General features: G+C 33.5%; 1 protein-coding gene across 12 annotated transcripts in view; it reads right to left on the reverse strand.

The window, feature by feature from the left end:
* Positions 1-15,006, reverse strand: part of LOC106457632 (serine/arginine repetitive matrix protein 2-like) — a 117,649-nt gene that overhangs the window by 94,073 nt on the left and 8,570 nt on the right. For all 12 annotated transcript variants that reach the window (XR_002610220.1, XR_002610218.1, XR_002610217.1 and 9 more), the window contains exon 2: positions 808-4,278. Coding sequence is in view for 8 of the 12 variants with exons in the window: in XM_022383624.1 (XP_022239332.1) it covers positions 808-4,278 (3,471 nt within the window). In the remaining 4 variants the exon portion in view is untranslated. The remainder of the gene's footprint in view (positions 1-807; positions 4,279-15,006) is intronic.

The raw sequence follows: 15,006 nt of genomic DNA on the forward strand, positions 1-15,006 counted from the left end.
TATATATATATATATATATATATATATATATATATATACACACACAGAAACAATATCCTCACTGCCTTCAGAACACAGGTGCTACACCATCGCCATTTGTTATCCGAGGCAAAAGTAAGGAGAAATTTAACTTAGGGCACTTTTAAACTCAAACACAGCAATATCACTATAAAACAAATTTTTATTTCTGCCTATATGGGATGATAGAAGAAGCAACCTTAGAGCAAATAGTATTATTCATGTAAACAAAGCATACATTTTGAGTTGTGTAACTATAAGGTTATAAGTGGAAGGTTAGAGAGTAAGAGAGAAGAATACATAAAATTCTTGGCAAACTCAAAAGCAATTTGCTAAACATTATACTAAAAATAAAGTACCTTGCTTACAGTAGAGGGTGGTATTCATGTCAACAAAAGAATTTTCAAGAGAGTTGTGTAATTACAATGTTACAAGTGAAGGGATAGGGTGTTATTCATGTAAACAAACCAAATTTTCAGGAGAGTTGTGTAACTAAAAGGTTATAAGTGGAGGGCTAGAGAGAGAGAAGAATATAAAAAATTCTAGCCAAAATCAAAAGCAATTTGCTAAACATTATACTAAAAATAAGGTACCTTGCTTAAATTGTAAATATCAAATACTTACAGCTTAAAAATACTAACAAAAATATCATCTCAAAAACTGTAACTTACCTCAGCAAACTTTTAACAGTTGAAAAGAAGCTAAAATTGGGAATTTAATAGTTCGTATGAAACCACTTTTACTTAGTATATATATATGTACACACATGTATATACAGGTTGTACTTACAAATTCTTGGTGAACAGGTTCTGCTTCTTGCGAGTAAAGAGGCCGCATTCCAAACTTTATTTTTTTTTCTGTTTCTTCAACTATTTTCTTCAGGTCTGTGATTTGCTTGCCAATTTCATCCTGTAACTTGCTGTTTTCCAGTAAAAGTGGGTCCTTGTGACCATCTTTTTCTCTTTGCTTTTTTCTCATCATTTCTCCTTGTGTCTTACGCAACCTCTCAACTTCAGCCATCAGCAAGTTCAATTGTTTCCGTAGCTCTCTCTTCTTGTCCACCAATTCTTTCATCTCTTCTTCAGTCAAATCAACAAACTTTTGGTCAGGTTCTACTTTAATTTCAGGTTTTGGTGCATACACCACAGGATTGCTCTGGATATTTGAATCCAAAGGAATAACTCTGAGGTTGGAGCGAGGAGGACGTTGTGTATACTGCGATGGCAAACTTGGAGGAGGAACAGAAAGAGAGGGTAAAACAACAGGTTGAGAGTATGTAGGGATCACAGGAGGCATGCTGTAAGAAGAATATTGGTACCCTGGGGGAGGGAATGATGTAAAAGGTGGAGGAAACAAGTGATCCTGTGGAACATGACCACTTGTTGGTGGTACATGTGATTCTTGAAAATTAGGTGGTGGATAAGTAGTTGGAGGCACTGGGTGACCAAAATCAGGCGGTCTTGGTAAAATACCACTTAATTCAGGATGTGTAGATAAACCACAATCAAAAAAGGATGAATTCTGCATTGTTTGGTTAATTCCATAAAGTTCACATGCTTCTGCATCCATTTTCTCTGGATCCATAGCCACAGGTTTGCCAGAGTCATAACAAACTTTATTTTGTGGACTTCTTTTTAGACTTGGGGACAAATGTTTAGGGGAGTGGTTCCAATGTTCTCTCCTGGGACTGATATCAGGAGACCTTCTAGGACTTTTTCTTCTTCTTTCCATATATTCTCTTTCTGGACTTCTTTCAAAGGAGTATTTCTGTTGAGGCGTGTCTTCGTAAGAAGATCGGGAACCATGCCTTCTATCCAGAGAGTTCCGCCTTGGACTTAGAGAGCTTCTTTCTTCCAAGGGGTATTTTCTGGAAGATTTTGTTTTCTTCTCTAATGACCTACAGAATCTTTCTACAGAGTTTCTTCTTAAAGATTCTTCACTAACCTGGTACCTTCCAGAAAATGGACTCCTTTTAAGACTTTCCAATGAATATCTTTCCCTTTCATTCATCTTTCTTCCCTGAAATTCAAAGCCAGAGGTTCGACTATATTCTGTATAATCAGGGCTATACTCTCTTCTCTCTAAAGATGTTTTTCTACCATTATCATAATCAGGGCTATGATCTCTTTTTTTGACTGAGGTTTTCCTACTAACATCATAACAAGGACTATGTTCTCTTCTTTCAATGAATTTTTTTCTACCAGCATCATAAACAGGGCTTAGCTTTCTTCTCTCAAGTAATGTCTTCCTGTCAATATCATAACTAGGACTAAGTTCTCTTCTTTCAATGAAAGATTTTGAACCAGCATCATAATCTGGGCTAACCTTTTTTCTCTCAGCTGAAGTTTTCCTTCCAACATCATTTGCAGGACTAAGTTCCCTTCTTTCAATTGACATTTTTCTAACAACATCATAACCAGGGCTACTCTCTCCTCTTTCATATGAGGTTTTTCTATCATCACGACAAGGACTCAATTCTCGTCCTTCAAGTAACATTTTCCTAGAAGGATCATAGACAGGGTTAAAATCTCTTCTTTGAAGAAAAATTTTATCACTAACATCATAACCAGGACTATGTTCCCCTCTTTCGAGGGATATTGTTTTATCAACATCATAATCAGGGCTAAGTTGTTTTCTTTCAAGTGAATTTTTTTGAGCAGCATAGTCTATTGAAGGACTTAATTTTTTTGCTAACCTGATTATTTGTTTTGAATTTTCAGGGCTGTATTTCTCTATTTTTCTTAAGTAATTATGTTGTTCATAACTTCCAGGTTTGCTTTCTAGACATTTGAGATGAGCTAGTTCTTCTTTTAAAGCTCTCAACTTTTCTTTAGACAAATCTTCATAAAGTGTTGACAAAGAACTAGTTGTAGCTGTCTGCTTTCTGTTTTCATATTCTCTCATATTTTGGTTTTTTATGTTTAAATCCTTAGATCTAAATAAGCTGTATTGAGGTATGTCAGATTCAACCTTTAGATGCTTGTTTTCCCTGATGTCATCCATCTTATGTCTTTGAACAGAAGAATACAATGGGGGACTATGAGAATCTTCCAATGATCTGGAATATCTTGAAGGAGAATGGTGGCCTATTTCACTTTCTCTTTCTGAAGATTCCCACATCCCATACATTTGTTTTTCTGGCAGTTCTTTAAAGCTGCTTCTTTCTTTATCAGGACTTCTAGCTCTTGAAAAATTGCATTTGTCTTTTGGTAACTGCAAGTCTATTATTAAATCATCATCAACTGATGCACTCCTATATGAAGATGAAGGTTTTTGAGTTTCAGATTTAGTGCTTTCTTCAAACTCAGACTGTTGCTTTCTGTTACTGAAAACAGTTTTATAGTTTTCATCTCTCTGTACTGGACTGGGAGTCCTATTTCTAGTGTACATACCTCTATCACTATTTTGAAAGTTATCCTCTTCATCACTCCACCCACTACTTTTTTTACTTTTTGTAATGTTATCAAAATGTTCTCCAATTCCTGGACAAGAAGATTTTAAAGAAGTGTGTATGCTACTTTTGGAGGTACTTTCACTATCACCATACAAAAACTCTTCGACATCCTCCTCATCATCAAAACCTAGGCCTGGGATTTGAAGAAAAGAAAAACTTTCTTCTTTCTTTGGAGCACTTTTAATTATAGTTTCAGTTCCATAACTTTCAGAGTGCTCATCTGTTTTACGAACTTTCAAAATAGATTTAAGAGGCTTACTGCTAGTAATGGGTTGGAAAACAGAAATTTCTTGTTTTCTTCCAAACATATCTGGTTCTTGACAAACCTTTTCTTGACTCAAGTAACTTTTGGAGTCTTCTACGATCTCTCTGGATAAGATATTTTTCATACTTTTAACTTCTTCCTCTTTTTCTGCATGAGGACTATGATCACGACTGTAACACTGCAATGCTTCTAATGCTGAACTCTTGTCTGTGCTACCAAAGTTATCTAATCCAAGTTTCCGTTTCTCCATCATGGCTCTCTCCAATAGCTGAGTTCGAATGTCATTTTCTTTTCCAGATTCAATTTCGTATCTGTTATCCTTCTTTTGTTTCTCACTACAATCTAGTTCATCATCTGAAAAAATTGGCATATCCTTAGCTGTTTTTAGTGGTCTATTTTTCATACTTTCAATTTCTTTGATTCTACACTTATTATCATCCTTCCAAGTAAGAGTCATTTCAGAGCTCTCCATGGATTGAGTATGGATTTTCTTAATGTCAACATTTTCTTCTTCTATACTTCTAGCAGATTTCGATGAAGGCTAGATTGGTGATAATAGAAATAACATTTTTATAACTGATATAAATAATTTAAGAAAAAGTATTCAATATAATAACAGAATACTATAATATGCACAAAACAATATATACTACCATGACAAATAGGTTTTCTTTATTTATCGCAGGTTATATGGCACACTCAAAATGTAATTTTAAGCTTTCATTTACCATGAAAGTTATTTAAAATGCACTAACAAAACGAAATACACATAGAAGTCCATTACTGATATCATTACACCACGTATCTACATCCATTATAATCCAAATATGGTTGTGCAATTACAGTAGTTTCATATGCAACCAATTTTCAAGATCTCAAGTCAGGTTACAGATTACCTTAAACTTCATAAAATGTACATGTGGACAAAGTAATGAATAATACAAATTTTCAAATATTTGTATATTAAAATAACAATTGAAAGTTTCAGGTGTCATATATTTTGAATGATTTGTAAAATAAACTACTACTTTAACAAAATCTAATAAAACTGTAATCGGCTTTAAATGTTTGACTTCACATAAATTGATCTAAGCATTTCATAACAGAACTTATGACAAAACATGAATATACTTTCCCAAATTTACGACCACTAATCAGACACGTACAGTCCACAAACGTCATCACTACGAATGCCCATGCCACAAATGTTTAGCTCAAAGATGTGTGCTAGCTGCACTGATGTACGATGTATACAGCATGTACAGCCTATCATGCCTAACAAGCAGTTTCTACGTGTAAAATTCCCTTGTGTAGGTATTTTGGTTTGAAAATTTTCAGGTCAAGAAAGGGCCCGAAAAGGTAGCCAAGGGGCAGTCAGAAACATTGGTTGAACAACTAATAAGGTTGTAAAGAAATTAAAATTTTTAAGATTTTTGAGGAACTTGATGAAATAATGTGAAACTTAATGTTGTTGAAGTATGAGAGACTGATTCACAAGCATAGTTGGTGAATAAGGTAAATAAGGAGAGTTGTATACATCAGGGGTAAACCAGGACAACGGTGAGCTGGAGACAGGAAGTTTGTTTAAAGAAAGAAAGAGAGTTTGATATTGAAACTGAAGAAGGCTGCTCGCTGTATATGAAGGCTTGAATATAAAAGGTGGCTGTTGACATTGATGAAACAGACTGCAGGTGTAAAGACTGAAGAAACCAAGGATAGCCAGTTCAGAGTTGACACACATTGTATAAATAACAGTAATAATTAGGGTCTCAAGTGATTGATTAATTCTTGATAGGGGATGAATACATCTAAAACTAGCAAAGATAGCATAAATGGACTTCAATTCCTAAAAACTTTTAATTATCAATATTTTCACCTTATTTTCTAATTCCATCATCAACATGAAACAGTTAAAAAATAATTAACTGCTTTTTTAGGTGGAAGATTAGAAAAAACACATTAAAATGACTAAAAGGTTTAAATTTAACATTATACGCCGGAAGAAACACAAGCATGCTGAGGAACAAATAAATCAAATAATTTAAATCTTACTATACTAGGATTTGTTCAAATGACACAAGACAGCCACTTTTATTTTCCATTTTCAGTGCTTCTTATGTACCTTGAGCTACTCATTAGTAAACAGGAATCCTGTTTATGTAAATACATTAACAACGTAATGGTGTTATGTCTTGTTAGACTTAACTGTCCATGCCTAGAAATTTCTGACACTGTTAGCTCTCTCGATATGGGCTCAATCAATCTACCCGACCAAGTGACCTCCTTGTACTCATTAAAAGTCTTTATAGGTTTAATACTTCTAACTTTCAATATAGTGTGTGTGTGTGTATCTTCACAAAATTTGGCAGTCTTTCAGTTAACATTATAAGGCTTTCACATACAAAAAATAATATTTTAAGTGTAGTATTATTAATAAAATAAAATAAAGATTGTCCATGAATGTATTCAGCATTTGTTTTGAATAATCTGTGTGCAAAGTGATTTTTATGTTAAAATTAAAAGCACTTTATCCCAAAAATATCAAATTTCTAAAACCTCCTAAATACATTTCAACTGTTTGTTTTCAGTAAAACTTTAAATTTTATCTGTGATTTTCTCTACCCTAACTCTATACAAGGTTGGTCAATTTGACTGATCTCATACCCCCCCCCCTCCAAAATCTAATTTACCCTCTTTTTCCTTTCTAGAATGACTTCAAATGTAACATGAAACTACATTTGTTTATCCTAAGTAGCTTTAAACTCATGACAGTATATATCTATTTATAATTAATATTATTGTTTTATTGCCCTTTGAACTATGTCTAACTACTATACGCATCATTATAAGTTGTAAATCACTTGGGGAACATGCTGCTCATGTTACACTATCTAATTACATTACCCACGAGCTGCTCACTTGCATGCTTCTTGAAACATTATTTTAACTAATCTAATCTTAACTAACCTAAAAAGATCCCTATTTTTACATTTCAGTTACTTTTATAATACTAAATAAAGAATAAACGTGAAATAAAGTGTTTACCCAATCTTCTATTTTCTTGTTGTTGAGTGTCGATGACACTTAACCATACTTTTTTATACTAATGTTAGTAATGCACAAAATTTTTATTTAATTAAATAATGAACCAAAGAACATAGAATAATAATATGCAAAAAAGTAGACAATTTCCCCTAACTATCAACATTTTTATGGCTTTCAAACTATGCGACAAGAACCATTACAAATTCATCCAAGCTAGTTGTTAGTTTTCCCACAGGAATGGAGAATGTGGTCTGAGTGAAATTTACAATTGTCTATTCAGAACACAATGTTATACAATACAAGATTTCATAGATGAAAACCTTGACTTTCTATTGGTTATAGGTAATATATAATCAAACGTAAGAGAGAACTATCCTGAAAGAGAGAATGTGACAGGTGATTGTGGCAGGAGGGGTCTGATTTTCTATTTGATGGCTCTGTAACCAAACAAAATTGAAGGATATAAAAATTATGGTTTGTCTGAGCAATGACAATTTTATAGTGAATAATTCACATTTAATTTCTTAGTTTCTGGGGGAGGGGGTGAATAAAATAGAGATGAGAAGATACCTAGAGAAAATGTGTCACACTACGATAAATTCTAGATTTTTTTAAATATTGCTTTTAAAATGCAAAACTTAAAACTTATATACCATTAAAATAAGGATTATTAGCTTAGATTTTATGCTATACTGATTGGTATAACAAACAAAAAGCAGTTTAATACAATTTTGAATGTCAGACACTAAAACCTTGCATCATGCGCAGTAAAGGTTAACTCAGGTTGAGAGGTTAAGATGAGCAAGTTATTCACCAATCAACATTTTTTTGAAAAAATAGTGAAGAACGAATGTTATCTTGCTTTAACTTTTTTTTTTCAATATAGCAATCTTTCCCTAAGTAACACTGGTAGCTTGTAAAAAGTAACCAATATATTAATTTAACTCTCTCACTACAGGCTCAGTCGATTCCACCTAAAAATTGACTCCAAATTAACCTTTAGTCTCCATACTTTTTTTTTTGTGTATCTTCACAAAATTTTGCAACCTTTAAGTAATCATCAAGAAACATTTGTAGACACAAAAACAGAATTTTAAATGACGTATTTCCACAAAAAATTTCACCATGAATATATGGAGTCAGTGTTTTCTGCTCCAAGTGCAAAGTGATTTTCATTTTAAGATTAAAAATACTTTTCCTCACGTGAAAAATATCAAATTTAATTTGCATAACCTCTAAGCCTCCTAAATAAATTTCAAACTTTATTTATTTTCTCTACTCTAACTATTAGAGGTTAGTCAATTAACTATAAAAAATATGAAATAAATCCAAATTACCTTTTTTCTTTGAAGAATGACTTCAAATTGTAACATGAAACTACACTTGTTTATCCTAAATGGCTAAAAACTCATAACAGCTTACATCTATTTCAACTTAGGTTTCATTGTTTTATTGCCTTTTGAACCATATCTAACTAATATACCCACCACACAAGTTGAAAATCCCTTGGCAAATGTGTAGCTCATGTTACCCTATCAAATCATGTAAAGCATGAGCTACTCGCAAACATACCTTGTGAAAAGTATTTATTATTAATAACCTAATCTAACCTAAAAAATTTCTAATTTTTATATCATAGTTACTTTTGTAATAATAAGTCAAAAATACACATGAAAAACAAGAAATATAGTACTTACCATAGTCTTTTTTTTATGCCTTCAACTGTCAATTAAACTTAATCCTACTTTTTTATACCATTGGTACAACTGCACTAAATTACTTTATTTAATTAAATAACATACCAAAGAACAGACTAATAACATGCAAAAAGCAGAATATGTCCTATAACTATAACAATTTCTCTGGGTTTCTAACTATGCAATAAGAGCCAATAAAACTTCAGCTAAGCTCATTGATGTGTTTCCTGTGGGAATAAAGTTTGAACTAGAATTGTACAAGTCGGTTCCCTGTACAGAAAACAATGTAATATATCATTGGTTAGATTAAAATTTTGGCTTTCTATTGGTTATAAATGTTAACATTTTCTTAAATCAAAAATACATTTCCCATGATACTTACCTCCACTCACGCTACAGCTATTACTCGACTGCCAGGATCTCTTCCTTCTCCCATATAAGGATTGCTCTTGGTGATATTTGTCTCGTGACACTCTTTACCTATGTCAATGCACGCTCTATCCTAGTACTGTATGTAAGCAAATCATTCAGATAATGTTATCACTTTTTCGAGACTGATTCAATCCACAGTCTCTTAATAACAGCTTTTAGGGGAATAAAAGGGCGGAAGAGTGTGAAAGGAAGTAAGTATTATTGGAAACACATTTCTGATTTAAGAAAATGTTAACTTCCAAAACATACCTACCTCCTCTCACACTACAGCTAGAATCCCACATTGAGAAGATGGAGAGGCCAGTGAGGGCATTATCCATACAGAAAGTATCTGCATAGATCATGGGTGTGCATAGAAGATTGGCACCCTAGTGGGGGAACCACACTATATCCAGGTGTGCTCTTCGCCCTAAAACTTAATTCATGTACTGTGGGTGGAACTTTACATGATTTATCATACCTATTTGCAGGGCCCCAACCGGATAGTCAAGGTTCCACTGCTCAGGGTTGGAATTATATGGCCATGGTCCCTATATCCCATATTAGTGGCTAGGGCAATTGAACCACAACACCCCAGGCTCGAAATGATGGGATCTTGTATGCCTTACTTAATCTGAGGAAACAGAATTCATCCGGTCTGGAATTATGAACACCCATTGTCCTTCCCCAACTGTGCAGGCAAGGTAAATTCCATTTATGTCTGGAATTATGGGGAGGATGTGGAACAAACTGTGCTCAACCAAGGACCTAGGAAGGGACCACTATACGTTTGGAATTACGAGAAGACAATGGACCCTTTTCTATGAACAATTTACTGAACCAATATTGACCAAAAAAGACGGGCCACGCAACAGAGATGGTCAAAGAGGAAGAAGCAGAGATGGGCACTCTTAAAGGTACCAAAGAAGCGAAAACCATGGTTGAGTCTGCCAATCTAGTGCTACCAACAGAACACAATAAGAGGTTGACTGAACCATAACTAGAACATAAGAATCAATGGGAAGGCATAGAGGTGCAATCCCATCCAGTCCTGACCGAATGCATCTATTGCCAATGCGCTGAGGGCGAGGTACTGGAGATCAAAATGGCAGTAGTTGAGTGTTCCAATGAGTGGCAAGTGCATTGACCATTGGTGACCCAAACCAAGAGCAAATCCAATGGAAAACGTTGCATTGTAGCATCCATTTGGTCAAGAGAATCCAGTTGAGTTGAGACAAATGATCTGCTCTCAAAATTCATCAACTCCAGAACAAGGCAAGCTAGTAGGCTGATATGATGGGAGTGAGCCCAATAAATAAGATCCAATGTTTGAAAAACAAAGTGATCTGGACCGAGTGCCCCCTTGACACCACTGTGGAATTGTCGGAGTGAAGTATGATGATTTTTCCCCTCAATAATTCTAGACTTTGAGATATTGACTTTTGTATAGCAAGAAGTTCTAAAACATTGATGTAGAGGGAAGTCTTGTCATCCATCCATAGGCACTGGAATTCCTGACTGTTGAAATATGCACTCTATCTCTGAAGTGAGGCATCTATGAAGAGATGGATCTGGATGAGACGGTGGTAAAGGAACAACTTTTGTAGTATTGTTCCAATTTAACCACCACTCAAGATCTAACATGTTGATCCTGAACAAGGAGACTTGGTAATCCAGTGGATCGCTGTTCATGATCCATTGGTCATGCAGTGACCACTGAAGGGATCTCATGTGTGCTTGTCCCAAATGAATAGGAGGAATCGAGTAATGTCCACATCCCCAAAAGAGAAAGAACATCCATGCAGTGGGAGAAGGAGATGTGAATAACAGTCTGACTGCCTATTTCATAGCATGGAGCTGGATGGGAGTCAGCTGAGCCCAACTGATACACATGTTGAAAAAGACACCCAGATGGATGATATATTGTGTTGGAATGAGAAGAGATTTCTCGGCTCTGATAATAAAACCTGCCTTGGTGGCTTCCGAAAGGAGAATCTGGGTGTGATGTTCTGTAAACTGATGAGGTGGTGCTACCAGCAACAAGTTGTCCATATAATGTTGTGTGTGCACTGACCTACAGAATGGAGGAAACGATAAAAAGCTTGTATGATTCTGAAGAACACGTATAGTACCAATGATAGTCTGATGCAGTAATATAGAGCACAAAGTAAAGATTGAGAATTTATCTAAATATATTCCTTTGAAATAAAATGTACATAGTATTAAAAATTAAATTATAAACCAGTTTTGATGCCAAGTTTCTTGAGATACATTGATAATAAAGTTGTTTAATTACATTTTGAAAGTAATTTTGTAAATGGTTGTGACACACACACTTTGACCCCTAGCCATATACATAGGGTTAACATCCTCAATACAACTAAAAATATGCAAGAATTTAATATCATCAGCAGACTTTACTAATATACCAAATATATCTCTTTCAATATAATTAATGTAAATCAGAAAAAGCAAAGGTCCAAACACTGAGTCTTGAGATACTCCAGTAGTAACAAAGGCCCAATATGACTTGACTTCATAACAATCTTTTGCTGTTTCTAATCCAATTAACTTTCTTGTTACAGGTAGGTCAATGTGCACTTCATGACCTTTTAGAGTTACATCCAAAATTTAATTAAAGCACTTTATCATCAATGTATATGAATAAACTTAACATGAAGTCATAGTAAATCAAATTTTAATAGTATATTGGTTTTAATTTCTTAATTCTAAAAGGAAATATTTAAATAAGTTCTCAATCTCCCCTAGTGTGTGTATATGAATATATCTCCTACATTTGTTTGCTCTAACTTGCCCATTCTAGCCATTTCTTCACCCCTCTCTGATGTCCTGTGTTTAATGTAAACTAATCATAAGAGTATAGACATTACTAAGACATTTTATAGACCTTTAATCTTCTTTGCCTACAGATATTAACTACAAAGTCAGACCCACTTGTCACGCCCACCTATCACACCCTCTCTTTCACAAGTTGCCAACAGTTCTCTTTGACATTTGCTATTAAATCATTTATAACCAAGAGAAAAATAAATTTTTAATTCACCAAATGATGTATAATACTACCTTGTTTATTGTTATAAAAGTAACTCAAACATAAAAATTAGAAATTTATTAGGTTACATTAGATCAGATAATTAAAAAATGAATTCTCCATGAGAATGCAACATGTCTCCACCATGCAATCCCAACATGGCCAATTTTGAAACCAGAAACATTTTGAAAAAAAACAGAAAAATCAAAACCTGTCTATATCACTGCTTGGGAACTGCAAGAAGGTATCTTTGTACCAAATCCCATGTAAGTTGGTTGACATACACAAGAATCATTCATGAAAACCCCAAATTGTGTTTTTCATGGTGAAAAATACAGCAAAAACAAAAATTCCAAAATTGTCTATATCTCTGTTTGGTACATGTAAAAAAGTATCTTTGTACCTAATCCCATGCAAATTGGCTGAAATATGGCAGATTAATTGTCAAAAACCCTAAAATTATGCTTTTTGTGGCATTTTGACCCCCATATAATTACTAAAAATGGACAAATTCACCATTTTTGTTTGTCAGTGTGGGAGCTGTAGAAAAGTATCTTTGTAACAAATCCCATGTCAATTAGTCAAAATATAGCCAAGTAATTAACCAAAACCCCCAAAATTGTGCTTTTTCGTGAGCTCTGACCCCCTACAAAGACTCAAGATAGGCAAATCCAACTTTTTTTCTATGTTGATGTGTTGGGCGCATGAAAATTTATATTTGTGCCAAGTTTCATCTTGATTGCAATAAATATGATTGCATAGAAGCCCAAAATATACATTTTTGGGTTGTTTTACTTTTGACTCCATAAAATCCTTAAAAAGGCCTAAATTAAACAAATGAAAGAATCAACTGTATGTATTGGACCAAGGTATAAACCTACCAAGTTTCAAGTCAATCTGTTGAGAAATGAAGGAATTGCAGTCAATTGAAGAGTGTTTGGAAGAAAGATTAAACAACAGAAAAATAGTATGTCTCTCTGCAGAGACACAAAAAACTTACACACTAAAATAACAGATATTAAATAAAAATTATAATAAGAGACTAAAAGAATTTCAATTAAGTAATAAGAGTTAATACATCTATAATAATAAAGAAGCCTCTGTGTGAGTGTGTGTGTGTGATCATCACAGCTCCAAGAGGAAAGAACCTAGAGACCTGACACTTTGCAAGCATACTAAGGGATTTTGAGGGTGTGCACCTGGGTATTATTTTTTAGATTTGACTCAAAACTATTTTGGCCAATTTTTTGCACTATAGCTCTTAAGTCCCATAATTCTGCTTCCTGAATGAACACTATGTGTGGGTTTTCGGCCAAATACTCTTTTTCAACAAAATATGGGAAGAAAATACAAATCTTAGAAATAATAAAAAACTGGAATTGAACTAAATTTGGGAAACATAAACAAACAATGGGAAGAAAAATAAGAATCGGAGAATACAGGAGAATTCAGAAAACGAAAAGAATTCAAATAAAAACACAGGAAGAAAATAATATCTGAGAAGCCTATTTAAAACTATTTGCTTGTAAAAACGAGTTGAATTGAATTACGTTTGGGAAATGGTAACACACAAATCAGTTAAAGGATTGGAGCAGTGGGGTAGCTAAAGAAGTAATTAAGTTAATGGAGATGCTTAACTGGTACTTTATGCTAGTTATAAATGTAATAATAAAGAAATTAGTTTCAAAGAAAACTTTTCTCAGATTTTCCATAAAACCAAATTAAAGGGTAAAGATTGTTAATACCAAGGGCAAAGTTTATACCATATGAGATGACAGTGCTTAAAAATACTGATCCAGCTGGATTCATTTTTCCTTTTCTTTGTGAGCTATTGATTTAAAAGCAGTTAAAATACCAATGAGAACCATGTCAGTGATGAGTTTTCAGGCTGGTTCTAGTGTAGGGCAATAAAAAGGTAATTTTTTTCTGTCTTGACACAGACTTGTAGTTATTAGGTAATTGTTTTAGAGTAGTATGATGTTTAACACACTAATAGTTGCATTTTTTTAAACTGAATGTGAAATATCATGTTTTGAGTTTAACAAGAGACCTGTTTCATTAAGTTTTTGTTTTATTTTTCATGTTGGTAACAGAAGGTGCTGGTGGTTTTTATAAACTTAGAAGTCTGACATCAAACATTATTACAAGAGGAACAGCCATTTTGTGGATATGGTATAATATACTATTGCATGTAAAATATTTGTTTAAGGAAGGAAACAATAGTAATTCCAGAGAAACTTGCATCAGATGATCACTGAGCTATAGAAGATTGGATAATATGTGCTAATCAGAAGAACTCTGCTAGATTGCTTGAGGTCAGAAAGATTCAGGACACCACTATGTGAAATTCTGTCAAGTTTTTCAATTTGTTTTTATATTTCAGAAACTTCATAACCTTTTTTCTTTCATGAATATATTTATTAACTCAATGTATGTTTTATAATCATTAATTACAGTGTATGCCTTTTTGATGCAAAGGGCTTGACTGTAAGTAATATTTTGTATGATTTGGGCCAGGTTTGGTAATAGAAATACTGTGGTTTAACAACTGATAAACACAAAGTATCAAGTAAAGTAAAATTAAATTTATATACACTATAATGGAATGCATTTACATGAAATAAGTTTAGACATTTTCCTCTTCAGAACAACTTCTGCATATAATTCTCTCTAATAGTGGATACTAACTCTTTCAGCATGGACTCGGTCCCTGGGACAGACCTCATAACCATTTTGTGCTTGTTATAGTTTTCATGCTACAGCTTTTAACCTGATGACTACCGGCTACTAACTTTCTTAGTATAGCAAGTCTTGCTATATTTCATTCCAACAATAAAACTAGTCGACGAATATTTTCGAAAATTCATAAATACTTTGACAAATGTAGGTAGTTTAAGAAACATAAAGCCTATTACTTTTAATAAATTTAGTTTTTTTGCATTATGATCTTTAATATCTTGGAAAATTACATTAGGAAATCGTATTTATAAGAAATGATTACAATATTTATATTTGCTACAGATTAGAACTTATTACTTTTTTAATGTTTTAGTACATCATTTTG

This window comes from Limulus polyphemus, unplaced genomic scaffold (assembly GCF_000517525.1).
Source record: "Limulus polyphemus unplaced genomic scaffold, Limulus_polyphemus-2.1.2 Scaffold353, whole genome shotgun sequence".
In the NCBI taxonomy this organism is placed as follows: Eukaryota; Metazoa; Arthropoda; class Merostomata; order Xiphosura; family Limulidae; genus Limulus; species Limulus polyphemus.